General features: G+C 41.6%; 1 protein-coding gene across 1 annotated transcript in view; it reads right to left on the minus strand.

Moving 5' to 3' along the window:
- Positions 1-1663: 1663 nt before the first annotated feature.
- Positions 1664-13773, minus strand: part of Dhx29 (DExH-box helicase 29) — a 46842-nt gene continuing 34732 nt past the window's right edge. Inside the window, exons 18-27 of the mRNA XM_051172406.1 lie at positions 13222-13310; positions 11627-11755; positions 11474-11549; positions 10666-10890; positions 8765-8901; positions 7922-8015; positions 6519-6821; positions 5978-6109; positions 4556-4652; positions 1664-1968 (exon numbers count right to left, since the gene is read on the minus strand). Of these exons, the coding sequence (XP_051028363.1) occupies positions 1916-1968; positions 4556-4652; positions 5978-6109; positions 6519-6821; positions 7922-8015; positions 8765-8901; positions 10666-10890; positions 11474-11549; positions 11627-11755; positions 13222-13310 (1335 nt within the window). The 3' untranslated portion in view covers positions 1664-1915. The remainder of the gene's footprint in view (positions 1969-4555; positions 4653-5977; positions 6110-6518; positions 6822-7921; positions 8016-8764; positions 8902-10665; positions 10891-11473; positions 11550-11626; positions 11756-13221; positions 13311-13773) is intronic.

Below are 13773 nucleotides of genomic sequence, written 5' to 3' on the forward strand. Positions count from 1 at the left end.
GGCTTAGTTACTTTTCCCACTGGGTGACAAATGCACCTGGCAAAAATACTGTAAGCAAGGATGGCCTTATTTAGAGTCAGTTTAAGGGTAGAGTCCATCAAGCTGGGATGGCGTGGCTGCAGACGTGGGTATCCAGGCAGGAAGCAGACGGAGATGAAGGGCGCCGTCCCTTCTTTTCTCCCCTTTTATTTGGTCTAGAACCTCAGCTCATGGACCGGCGCTGCCCACGTTCAGGGTGGATTTTCCGCACCGCAGCTACCCCAGTCTAGAAACCCCTCACAGACATGCTCAGTGGTAGCTCTACATCTCATCGACTTGACAAGGCCAGTCATCCCAACACACACAAGCCATGCACAAGTGTTCTGCGGTCCAGGCATAGTGCTTGCCTGGGCTTTGTATCAGAATGTCAGTTTCCACTCCACAGGCCCAACTGTCAGTTACAGTGTTAGTGACACATAGAACACAGGCTTAAGAGAAAGTTGTGAAAACTACTTCCATCAAAATAACATATTCAGGTGTTATTTTAGAGAGTGAGGTGCATTCTCTCTAATAGGTCTGAGTATTCCTTCTCCCTTAAAAGCCTGCACAGTGACATGCTGGCTGCATGACGGCGACCGTGGTGGTCACCGTTCATTCTTACCTTTCAGTGAACCAGCTGCTCTTCAACATCTGCCCTGAGCTTGCTTCAGTTGTTTCTCATTAGTATTTATTATATATTCTGATTCTAAAAGTAGTGCCTACTTATAGCAGTAGAATTTGAAAAAAGACCTATAGTGTATAGAGGTGTGTGTGTGTGTGTGTGTGTGTGTGTGTGTGTGTGTATTTTAAGACAGGGTTTCTCTGTGTAGCCTTGGCTGTCCTGGACTTGCTTTGTAGACCAGGCTGGTCTCGAACTCACAGTGATCCACCTGCCTCTGCCTCTCGAGTGCTGGGATTAAGGCATGTGCCACCATGCCTGGCGTCTAAAGACACTTTTAATATTACAATTTTATAGTAAGAAGCCTAACCTTTTAGCATATAGTTTCTACTTAGCTGCACAGTATGTCTTAAAGTCTTTTGTGGATGCTTGAAATAACAGACAGTACCAAACCTACATGTCTTTTTTTCCTATACCCAGCTACCCATGACAAAGTTAGGAACTCCACCTTCTCACTCAAAGGAAACGCTTTATAGATTGTCTTTGGCATTTGAACTGCTAGTGTCATTTCTCTTGTACTTTGGGGCCACCACTAAGTATGACTAGGGTTAGTTGAGCATAAGCACTGTGAGCCATGACAACCAGTCTAGGGACAGGGATAGCTACTAGGTAACTAAGACACAGGCAATGTCTACTGTGTGGATACAATAGACAAAGGACAGTTAACAGCAGAGTGGATGAGCAGGACAGCATAAGATTTCCTGTCACTCAGAGTAGTATACAACTTAAAAATTATGAATTACCTATTACTGGAATTTTTATTTAGTATTTTTGGATGAAGGTGGGCTCCGGATTACACATCTACCACCCCAACCACCCACCTCTTCTCTTACTGGTTTCCTTCCTCCCTAAAGATAATCCTTGGTTCTGCTTGTGTAACACATGCTATTGGCTGAGGCAGTTACACAGGGAAACAAAGCAGTAAGTTTCAGAGTGCAGACACTGGTCTTGGCCTTGGGACACAAAGATGCACAAAATATGAATGATACCAAAGAGTTTATTGTAAATGTCATGGCAAATACACTGAGCTGCAGCAGCATTACAAAGGAGCTAGAAAAGTCCATGCTGAAAGTGTGTGCTTTTTCCCTGCCATTTTCAGGTTAATGGCTAGTACCAACAGTTTGGATAAGAAATACTTGGTGGGATGGTCGGTGGCTGCTTCATTTCAGGGCTGTATCTCTAGCTTAACTTTCAAAGGAGTTAGTCATGATCTCAGCATCAATTATTCTCTGTTTTTATCAATTCCGTAATGATCTGTAGAATCTTGTCATCTGAAGGGGTGAAAAAAAGAAGTCAAACCACCTGTGAGAAAAAAGTAACACTGGCTCTTTTTCCAGTGTGTGTGTGTTGTGTATGTGTGTATGCACAAATAAAGTATACTTCATTTCAAGCCTTTCTTAAATTAGAATGCAAACCAACACTAGTAATGTACACTATAATATCAGAGATGTCCAGAAAAGTTGAGCTTGTTGCCCCACAAGAGTTATGTTAATGGTTTTATGGTTATCTTATGTCTACTTAAAAAAAAAATAACATTTTGTAAAAATAAGTTAATATTTGACTATTTATAGGCAAAGGCCCAAAATAATGAGATATAGGGGCGTGTGTGTTTAATTTTTAATTTTTGTTTTTTCAAGACAGGGTTTCTCTGTGTAGCCTTGACTGTCCTGGACTCCCTTTGTAGATGAGGCTGGCCTTGAACTCATGGCAATCTGCCTGCCTCTGCCTCTCAAGTGCTGGGATTAAAGGTGTGTGTGTGTGTACGTGTGTGTTTCCTTTTTTTTTCCTTTTTGAGACAATGTCTTGAATGCATGATTCCCCTGCCTTAGCTTCCTAAGTGCTGGGACCACAGATATGCACCACCACGCCAAGCCTGTTATTTCTGTAACTAACTAGCTTTTAGAAAGCCCTTTAAGACTTTCCTCATTGTTTTCACTGAACTGAAATACACTGAAGGCTTCAGTGCCTCTTCCCTGTTTTGCAGTGTGACAGAGTTTTTACCAAGTGGGCAAAGGTGGCAATGATTTTCATCTTTTCAGGCTTGGACCAAGGAAACAAACATTCTAAGAGGGAAGTATTCTCAGAGGTGTCAGTGGGGCCATGGCAGGCTTATTTATACAACAAGAGGAGTGAACACCCACTGAACAGACAAACAGGGAGGTGGTATTATTGCTAAGTGGGCTTATTAGCAGCCACTCTTGTCTAAACAGCTCTGGGATGGTGACTTCCTGTGACTCTCACAGCCACCCTCTTAGCCAGCTGATGTGGCAGGGCTGCAAGTCTGACATCCCTCATTTACTCTAGGTCCCAGTGTTCCCCTGGCAGTGGTTATGAGACTCTTGACCTGGGCCTGAGGCCTGACACTCAGGTGCTTGGGGGCGGCAGCAGTACTGAGAAAAGAAGGAGAAAGCGCAGGAGAGAGAGGGGGCTACTTGTGGGAAGGGGAAGGATGCTCATCTAAAAGGACCATTAGCTGAATCTGAAGAAGAGCAGAGAAACGAGAAAGCACCAGGGTAACTTCAGACACTTCTTTTCCAAACATGTGAGTCACTATCACAGTTTTTCATAATAATAAATAGACAAAGTTCATTAATGTATCACCTTCCATCCCAAGTCAAAATAAGCATCAAAGGCACAGATACTTCTTTTTAAAAAAATAATTTTAAACAATTTACTTTTGTGTGCATTGGTGTTTTGCCTGCATGGATGTCTGAAAAGGGGTGTTGGACCCTCTAGAATTGGAGTTAGAGACAGTTCTGTGCTGCCATGTGGGTGCTGGGAATTGAACCCTGGTCCTCTGGAAAAGCAGCCAGTGCTCTGACCACTGAACCATCTCTCCAGCTCCAGATATTTCTTAACATTATTAAAACAGGAAAGCCACACTTCAGGGCTTACAATGCAAAGCTATGACAAGACTAGAAAATACTAGTCCTGAACCTTGACTCTAATCAAGAGAAAACCACTGGCTTACAGAAACTACAGCTATCAAGGAGTATGTTATATCAAAGCCCAAAGACTCATGCAACTAAATCCTAAGCCTGGGACTTTCTATGAGTTTTATTACAATAAATACTGCACTAAGAAAGGCCAATGGTAGGAGAGGAGGGATGTCAACAGAAAAAAAAATCACAAGCCTTTTCAGAGAAATCAGCGTGCCTAGAACAGGGCTTTGAGCCTCGTGTTGTTCTCACAGTTGTTAGGAAGACTGGTGATGTGTCAAGGCAGGGGAGCGCTAGACCACGCTGTGGACCAGTCACACACGCTTCTCCGGCTTCTGCTGAGGGCTAAGGCACTTGCTCATACCAACCACCAGTGCTGCATTTGTGAGAAATGCACGGCAGAGAGAATGGCTGTGGTAGGACAACGGGGAGCAAAATTTATGCTGATTTACTTATTTTTCTGTGAAAGGGAAGGTTTAGAAGTAAAAAAAAAAAAACAACGAAAAACAAAACAAAACCACCACCACCACCAAAACAAACAAACAAACAAACAAACAAACCCCAAGCCAAAAAACGAACACACAGAACAACCCAGGAGTAAAGAGTTTAAGAGAATAAGCTGCAAATAGCCACTAATTATACATGAGTTGGATAGAATTTAGCATAAGCAGATTTTATTAAAATAAAATTTTACTAATAAGTACACCAAAATTATGGTTTCAGTGTGCCACAGGATAGTCCAGTGATAAATCACAATTTCTAGAATCAATCTCTCAGATTTTAAAAGTTTTAAAAAACATCTTAACATATCATATACTTATTATCTGTCATCCACCCGTACATAGGATCTTATCTCCTAAATGCATACTAATGTACGAATGTATACTTTCTTTTACCCATATTACAATAAAACACTTACTTTCAAGGGACATCTTTGGATTTTCAAGCTTTTTTCTTAAAACAGAATCAATGAGAACTCTCAGCTGTTTAAAAATAACAGCTATCTTTACCGGGGCCTGTTGAGAGATGGCACATTGGACAAGGTTACTCGGGGCATCACATGTATGTAGATGAAGCCATCTAGGCACATGTCCCTTACGATTTAGTCAGCCTAGGACCCCGGGAGTGTTGTTACCACAACACACAACAGGCAAGGTACGGGAAAATTATTCCTATTATTCCTGAAGCTCAGCCACACAGACCTCTGGTATCTCTTGCCACAATAAATCAACTTATTCCAATAATTCTTTGTGTTTCTATGTTCAACTCTAAATTAAGAGTAAAATGTTTTGGGGAAGGTTTGGGGGAGGGGAGATTTGAAACAGGGTCTCACTATGTAGACCAGGCTGCTCTTCAACTCAGAGATATTTCTGCCCCTGTCTCTCTGCCTCCTGAGTGATGAGATTAAAGGAATGAGTTGCCACGCCTGCTGGGAGTAAAAAATTTAACAGTTTTATTCAGGTATAATTTATAAATCATAAAAATGTACTCATTTAGCACTCGGGAGGCAGAGGCAAGTGGATCTCTGTGAGTTCGAAGCCATCCTGGTCTACAGAGTGAACTCCAGGACAGCCACGGCTACACAAAGAAACACTGTCTCGAAAAACAAAAACAAACAAACAAAATGAGCACTTGTTTTAAGTGTTTAATTTCAACAGAGTTTTGGTAAATTTGTAGATTTTGCCAATATTTCTACCACCCAAGTATTAGAACGTCTCTACCACTCTGAATTCTTTGCATGAACCAAATACATTTTTAAAACTGTACAATTCACTCCTCTGGTTCTAGAGACACAGCTGTAATTGACGGGAAATATGAGAGTTGCTTTATGTTGATGGGGCTACAGAAGGAAATAAAAAGCTTACTTCTGGAAATAAGCACAGACCGACTTGCTTTGTTCAGAGAAGAATTTTCCATGACTAGAACTATGAGTCTGTCTGGCTGGGTTTTATATGGGGCCGCACCACAGTGTATTGGAACAAACATGAGCTTCATGACTCAACTCACAACCAACCCAAGGACTCTAGGGAGGTTAGTTTCTCCTTACATTGTCTCCAAATGAAGCTTTTTTTTTTTTTTTTTGATAATCCATATAAAATTGGTGTCAGTATACTTTGTACATGGTAATTATGATGATTATCAATAAATATGTTCTGTGATAGTATCATGATTTTCAAATTTAAAAGACTTAAAACAACGTCCTTAAGATAAGATGAAGTTTTCTACTGTAAACCACACAGGAAAAGATTATGCAAACTTCAGTAAAAACTTTAAGATCTACCTCAGTGATGCTGAAATTGGAATGTTTTCAGGAAATCGTAAGATCACCTGGACTGGATACCTGAAAATAGATCCAACCGTCCACAGAAAGGAGCCGCTCTCGGTGCTGGACTTCTATGTCGCCTCCAAAGAGCAAAACTGGAAAAGGGGTTATCAGGGTTGTTTCTCTCAAATAGACTCTGGCATACCTCACCTACAAAAGACAAAGTGGGGGGGACAAGTTCATAGTCTCAGATATAAGAAACTCATTTAGCTATTTTCATGTGTGTATTTTCTTAACAAATTTAATAGAAAATACACACATTTACTTACATAGCCATATTACTCTACCCCACACTGCTGTTATTTAGCAAGTGACGTCCACTTGCTGTACCTGTCAGGCAGAGTTCCAGGTAGGAAGGGTGACAGCCAGAGGAGAAACCTTACTATTATTCCTTCATTTAATGAGAGAGAAATACTTTGTTTTTTGCTTGAGAAATCCATTTGATTTCGAATGTGAACAGAAATAACACGTCTACTTGAGAAACAGAAATGCCACCAGGACACCTGAACTTGTTACGAAGGTGTTCCAGCAGTGCCCATGGGAGCTGGAGAGCGGTTACCTTCTCCTGGTAGAGGAGCCAGCCGTGGGTCTGCAGGTCTCGGTTCACTGAGGACGGGTGGACTTGTGCTTTGCCTTGGGCTGTCTCCACCATGCAGGCCAGTTTTTCTGTAACGTCCACTGACTTCGTGTACATTATCCTCCCCACACTGTCATAGAGCCCAGCAGCCAGCACAGCCTTCAGAAGGGCGACATCTTGAAAGGACAGCGGCTGTGAGGCTTTCCTTCCTTCCCAGCTGGTACAAGTTGTGGGTGAGGAAAATCCTGCTGCTTTGACCAACTTCATTAATTCCTGCTTCACGTCCTAGATTTTATGTTAGAATGAGACATAATTATAATAGATTAAAGTAGAGACATCACCAATAGCTTTGAAATGTATTGTACTGTTTCCTATAAAAACGGATGGCATGCAAAAGTATCAGTCACGTGACTACCGCCAAAAGCGTGAGTGCAAAAGGAAGATTCTGGAAGTGGAGGATCAGAGGTCACTGCTCGGCACCCTAGGACTTTGGTGTCATAAAACACTGGAGTCTATGAGAGCAACAAACATTGGTCTGAACACATTTTCACTAACCACATTGTCTTCAACACAAGGCAGGAGAAAGAAGGGTGGGAGGCGATCTGGAGGGTGGGGACAATTAAAGGAGAAAAAGGACAAAGGACTAATTTAAAGAGATAGCCAGCTACATTTGGGCCAACTAACTAGGACGTCCTCAAATGGCTCAGGAGTGCTACTTGCAGAATTCAGGAAACCCTCCAGGACAATTTAACTGATTTCTTAAAAGAAAAGAAAAGAAAAAAAAAATCACAAATAGGAAAAAAGTTGACTAACTATAGATGAAGAGATTTAAGGGACATATCAATCAAATTCAATGAGTAAATCTTGTGTGGATCATGATTCAAAGTAGCTATGAAAAACAATGTTATGAGATGACTATGGATATTGAAATGCTGTAATTTGATGATATCATGGTTTGTTTATTTGTTTTAAAGGTGTGGTGTCAAAAAATCTTCTGTACTTTAGAGATATGTAATAATCTAATCTCTGCATTTATTTAAAAAGTGGTCTACAGGGCAGACAGTAAAGTAAGGGGAATATAAATAAAACAATGTTGACCACTTGGTGCTAATTAATGGATGTGGGGAATGAGTGACCTGGAATTCATGATAGTATTCCCTTTACTTTCTGATACCCCTGAAACCCTCTACGATTAAGCAAAATAATAATTGAGTACCAGAGTTAGAAAGAACTGTAGATAATGCCCTCTGAGTCATTTATTAAAAAAAGAACTAAAAGTTAACTCTCCTACTCCCAAGCCAGTGCTTTCTATAAACCATGCTGCCTCTTTATAAAGATTGCTCCCTCAGTACACTGTGATTGCTAAGAGCAATGCTAAGACTTACCTCTAGTGTCAACAGTGATGTTCTATTAAGAAAGTTCCTCTGGCAATACGTGATTTCAGAGCGGTAGCCGCCTTCTTGCTTTGCTTTCTTCCACCTAGATAAATATGTCAGTGGGTGAAAGTCACCATGGCCCCCTTTCAAGCTCCAAGTAAGGGTTAATAAAATTATAATAAAAATTACAATATAATCTGTTATAAAGAAGGGCTCTTGTTTACTGTAGCAGCTACATTTAGATATAATTTCCTTTTCTTTTTTTTAAGGATTTATTTATTTATTATGTATACAGTGTTCTGCCTGAATGTAGGTCTGGTCTGTACTCCAGAAGAGGGCACCAGATCTCATTAGAGATGGTTGGGAGCTGTATTGTGCTTACTGGGAATTGAACTCAGGACCTCTGGAAGAGCAGCCAGTGCTTTAACCTCTGAGCCAGCTCTCCAGCCCTCTTTCTTTCTTTCTTTTTTTTTTTTTGAGACAGGGTTTCTTTGTATAGCCTTGGCTGTCCTGGAACTTGCTCTGTAGACTAGGCTGACCTTCAACTCAGAAATGTATTTGCCTGCCTCTGCCTCCCAAGTGCTGGGATTAAAGGCATGTGCCACCACTGCCCAGCCTATACTTAATTTTCAATTGCAGTATTTTTAAGTATAACAGATTATTAAATTGCTTCAAATTTGAGAACTATGTATAGATAGTAAGTATATTGTTCTTTAATGAATCTCTAATAAAATTATATCTTGAGAGATTAAAAACACTAAGAACAAATTTAAATGTTAAAGCATTGTTTTAATGACAAAGTCAGCCATCTCCAGCCCTGGCTTACTGATAAGAAGCAGGTTATTTCTTTACCCCAGGTATGCATTGTAGATCGTCAGGTGATCTGAATCAGCCACAGCCAGAGATGATTTTGCAAGGTCGGCTTCATCTTTTCGACCGATTGGTGTGATAAAAGGGGACTTCTCCGTCATAACTGCTGCGAGTGTGGCCTGCCCATAAATATAATTATCATTAAAGAGCTACACACCCAAAGTTGTTTAAAAAATACATCATAAAACAATTCACAGTCAAGTTACCTGCTTCTTACTTTCTTTTTTTTTTTTAAAGATTTTTTTTAATGTTTATTTATTTATTTTTATGTATTCAGTGCTCTTCCTTCATGTACACCTGCAGGCCAGAAGAGGGCATCAGGTCACATTATAGATGGTTGTGAGCCACCATGTGGTTGCTGGGAATTGAACTCAGGACCTCTGGAAGAGTAGTCGGTGCTCTTAACCTCTAAGCCATCTCTCCAGCTCCCCTGCTTCTTACTTTCAACACATTTAGCACTGCTCCCTTACAGTTTCATACCTTTACCTTAGTTCCTTTCATGGAACTCAGAAAACCTATTTATTTTTAGAACATCTCGGTGATTTAAGGAAGTCCAGTACCAGAATCAGATGAGAAAACTGAAAACATGCCCAAGTGATTTTAGTTTGCTATTTAGTTATAGGCAATCTCAAAAGTAAGCTCAGTACTTTAGACTTCTAGCCTGCTAATTTTCATTGGCTACCATGCCTTTCAAACATAAGTTGGGGCTCTTTCACCATCTAAAGACACAGCTAGAAGACATCATGGCTGAGGCGGGCCTTCACCAAACACTGACTGCATGGTGCCCAGATATTGGATCTCTCAGCTGCCATAATGTGGGAAATAAATGACTGTTGGTTATAAATTAAAAAAACAAAACAACAAAGTTGTGGCTGGTGTTACAGCTTAGTACTTAACTAGCATGCATGAGGCCCTGGGATCAATCCTCATATTATTTTTTAAAATGCATTAAAAATAAGGTGGACTATACAACCATCTACTTGTTCTAAGTTTTCAGACAAACTATAGCAGAAACGGCACTTTTTGAACTTACCAAGTTCTGGAAGACACTCGAGTCCCCCCCAGAAGCCCTCAGCTCCTGCTTTGTTACTGTAGCACTGGGACTGAGCCCACTGCTGCAGGAATCCCAGGCACCCCGCATGTCTGCACCACACCCAGGCACCCCACATGTCTGCACCACACCCAGCCCACATGTGCTCTAACACTAGAGAAAAGGAGACAAGAGGAAGGAACCCATCTTCTCTGTTCTGGAATAGCCTTGGTCTGTACTCATAGCCACCACCTGCTGTCCCTGAAAGGGCGTCCTAAGACCACATGCCCAGAGGTCCAGATACATGGACAGAGCTTATCTGTCAAGTAAATTGAGAAACAGACTGAGACTTACTGGAAGTCTTTCATTCTTGAGGTCTATAGTGGAACAATTTCCTACAAATCATTACAATTCAATTAAATCAATGTGTCGGGTGTGCTACTGGACGACAACAACCTAGCAAGGCAAGCTCACGTGACGGTGTTCGTCTATACGTAAATAAGCGGAGAAATGGATTTTAGGCATATCATTATAAAATGTTCAATGTGTTTGAGAGTTCTCATCAGACATTCAGATTGCCCAGGTTTTAATGATAGCACAGCCATTGGATTTTGTTAAGAAATTAAAGTTTAAACTTGTTTTTGTCCTTTAATAATTTCCCAACCAGGGCTGGGCATGATGGCGCACGCCTGTAATCCTGGCACTGGCGAGGCAGAGGCAGGTGGATCTCTGAGTTCAAGGCCAACCTGATATACAAAGCCCAGGACAGCCAGGGCTATATAGAGAAACCCTGTCTCTGGAAGAAAAAAATTCCTGCCAAATGGTACCTGAAATAAAGTAATGTTTTACTTACCACTGGGTCGAGACAGCCAAATATAGCTCCAAAAATGAGCATCTTGCCAATTTTGACGTTGACAGGCAAAGCGGCAAGGTGCTGGCCCAGTGGGGTCAGCCTGGGCTCGTTTGGGTCACAGGCACCGATTTTCCGGAGTAAATTCATTGCATTGCTGATTACTTGAAGCTGAGGAGGATCTAAGGCTTTGGATAGAAAGTCTTCAGGAGAGCCAAGGTCACACTTCTGCAGCGCGAGAGAGACCAGGAGGGTCACCACTCCCAGGAGGCAGTACTAGGACTATATTTTTATTGTTAAGAATCTAAGCCTCAAGAGTGACTTTCAGTCTGGGAAGTCGATGGCCTAGGTGAGGGTCTTAGTCTCAGTAGGCCTGACATTATGGGTGTCCTGAATCTTTGTTTTGGGGAGCATGTTTAGTAGCACCCCTCATCCTACACACTGCACGCTAGCATACAGCCCCTGTTCTGTTAGGAGAGTCACAACTGTGGACACATTGCCACAGGCCCCTGGCAGGCCATACTGCCCCATGGGACTGCTGCCCTAGGTGACGAGGGTGTCAGTACCACCTATACCACTCAGGATCGATATCCAACTCAAGGCACAGAGCTTTGCAGCTGGCAGTTAACTCATAATACCTGACTAAACAATTCAGTAAAGTTTGTATTCTACTACTGCCAAAGGAAAATAAAAGTCAACATACAATACTTGAAAATATAAAGCTAATGAAGGTTAGAAGCACTGAGGTTGTCAGACTTTTCCTAATAAAGACTAAGGAACAGAAACCTCGTGTGCTGTCCCTTGGGATTACCATAATGTGAAGACACAGCTCCTCCAGAGGCACGCGCAGGATTTCAGGTACAGAATAATCCAGAAAACCGTCAAATCTAAAAACAGTAATACATCATCAGTAATGCTGGGGAGGACTGATGCATGTGCCGTAAATGCCCAGTGCCATGCCTACCTTTCTCTGGTGTACAGCCGGAAGCAGAAGCCCCCTCGGACCCGCCCGGCTCTCCCCTGGCGCTGCAGGGCACTAGCTTTACTGACAAAGGTCTCCACCAAGGAGCTCATCTGACTGCTTTCGTGGTACCTAAAACAGGTTTCGGGAGACAATATGTGGATAACTGATTCCTGAAAAACCAGAAAAAGCTGGGAACACTGAACTCATTACTGTTGCAAACAAACATTTCTTTGTGGGGGCTGGGTGGGGAGCTTGAGGCAGGGTCTCTCTATGAAGTCCTGGCTGGCCTTGAACTCACAGAAATCCACCTGCTCTTTCCTCCTGGGATTAAAGTTGTGCACTACCACTTGTAGCTGACAAACATTTCTTTCTTTTAAGGATTTGTTTATTTATTTTATGCATATGATTTCTCTATCTTCATATGCATCTACATGCCAGAAGAGGGCATCAGATCACATTATAGATGGTTGTAAGCCACCGTGTAGTTGCTGGGAACTGAACTCAGGACCTCTGGAAGAACAGACAGTGCTTTTAACTGCTAAGCCATCTTGCCAGCCCCGACAAACACTTCTAAAGTCACATTTCCTGACTAAATATTTTAGTGAAGTGCTTATTCACCAAATGAATATCATTTGCTACAAAAGAAAAGATGCTTAACTCATGTTTCCTCAAACTAATCTGCCCAAAATACCTTTTTTGTTTTAGCTCATACTGACAAGGCTGTGCAGATTAAAAAGCACCACTCACGAGGCACACCCAAGCCCAGAAAATGTTTCCTCTGAAGATACAAGCATTTGTTTTAGAGCCGATTTTCTATGATATCATCATCAGAATACTGTAGTAGTTCTCTGATATCGGGGATTGTATATAGACTACAATTAGCTACAGGTGTCTCTAATGTTCATGTAGCACACACACTAAGGCAGACAGTAAACCCATTCTGTAGAAAGTTCAGTTAAGGCATCTGTTATGTTCTGGTTATTACTGAGGCATTTGCAATTATGACATTTGGTTTTCTCAATTAGCACACGAGGGCCTGATGACTAGGACGGCTGTTTTGCCCAAATCCAAGATTTAAGTACAGTTCTCCAAAGTCCATTTCTATCATAACTCCATAAATAACAGGTGTGTTAGACAATTTATTTGATAAGCAAGAAAGTATACAAACACTTATGTTGTGAAATTCTGCCCAGATAGCACTTTTTAAAATAGATTTAAAAAATATTTAAATTTTAGGTGCAGTGGTATATGGGTGTCAAATCCCTTGGAACTGGAGGTACAGATAGTTGTGAGCTGCCATGTGGGTGCTAGGAATTGAACCTGGGTCCTTTGGAAGGAGCAGACAGTGCTCTTAGCCACTGAGCCATCTCTCCAGCCCCAGAGAGCACTTTTAAGTGGTGGTACACTGTCATTTTTTAGTAAAATCCAAGGTATAAAATTCTGAAATGTATTCTCAGATATTTTAAATTTACCTATATTTTGCCAAGGCTTTTTGCTTTGGGCAGAATTGTGACCTGGATTTTCATAACATGATTCTGTAATTTCTCCAAAAAACTCAGTGTCAAAAAATTTCACTATGAGGAAGTTAAACTTACTTATTTTCCTTTGTTCTTCCAGTGTCAATGACAAACACAACATCAGGAATAGTGATTCCTGTTTCTGCAATATTTGTTGCTAAAACAATCTGCAAATAAAAAAGAAGCTAAAGTACTTTGGCAGCTCTTGACACTGTACCCTGAAAGTTTCTGGAGAGCTAAGTCATAGGTGGCTCCCAGGGGGACATGAGAGGGCTTCTAGCAGAGGCTCCTAGTAGCAGGGGCCATAGAGACTGAAGACAGACAGCCCTTAGACAAAGCTCCTAATTAGACAAGTCTCCTAATAGAGGGAGGGGAACACCACTCCATCCACAAAAACTTTGACCCAAAATTCACCCACCTACAAGATGTGTAGGGATAAATACAGAGCAGACATAGCTGAGACTGAGAGAAGATCCAATCAATGTCTGACCCAACCCAAGACCCACCCCATGGGAGAGAAACAGCCCCTGACTTTATAAACAATGCTCTGCTATGCTTGTAGACATAAGTCAAGCAGAGTTGTCCTCTGAGAGGCTCCACCAAGCAGTGCCTCAAAACAGATGCTGAGAT

Source organism: Acomys russatus, chromosome 30 (genome assembly GCF_903995435.1).
Source record: "Acomys russatus chromosome 30, mAcoRus1.1, whole genome shotgun sequence".
Lineage (NCBI taxonomy): Eukaryota > Metazoa > Chordata > Mammalia > Rodentia > Muridae > Acomys > Acomys russatus.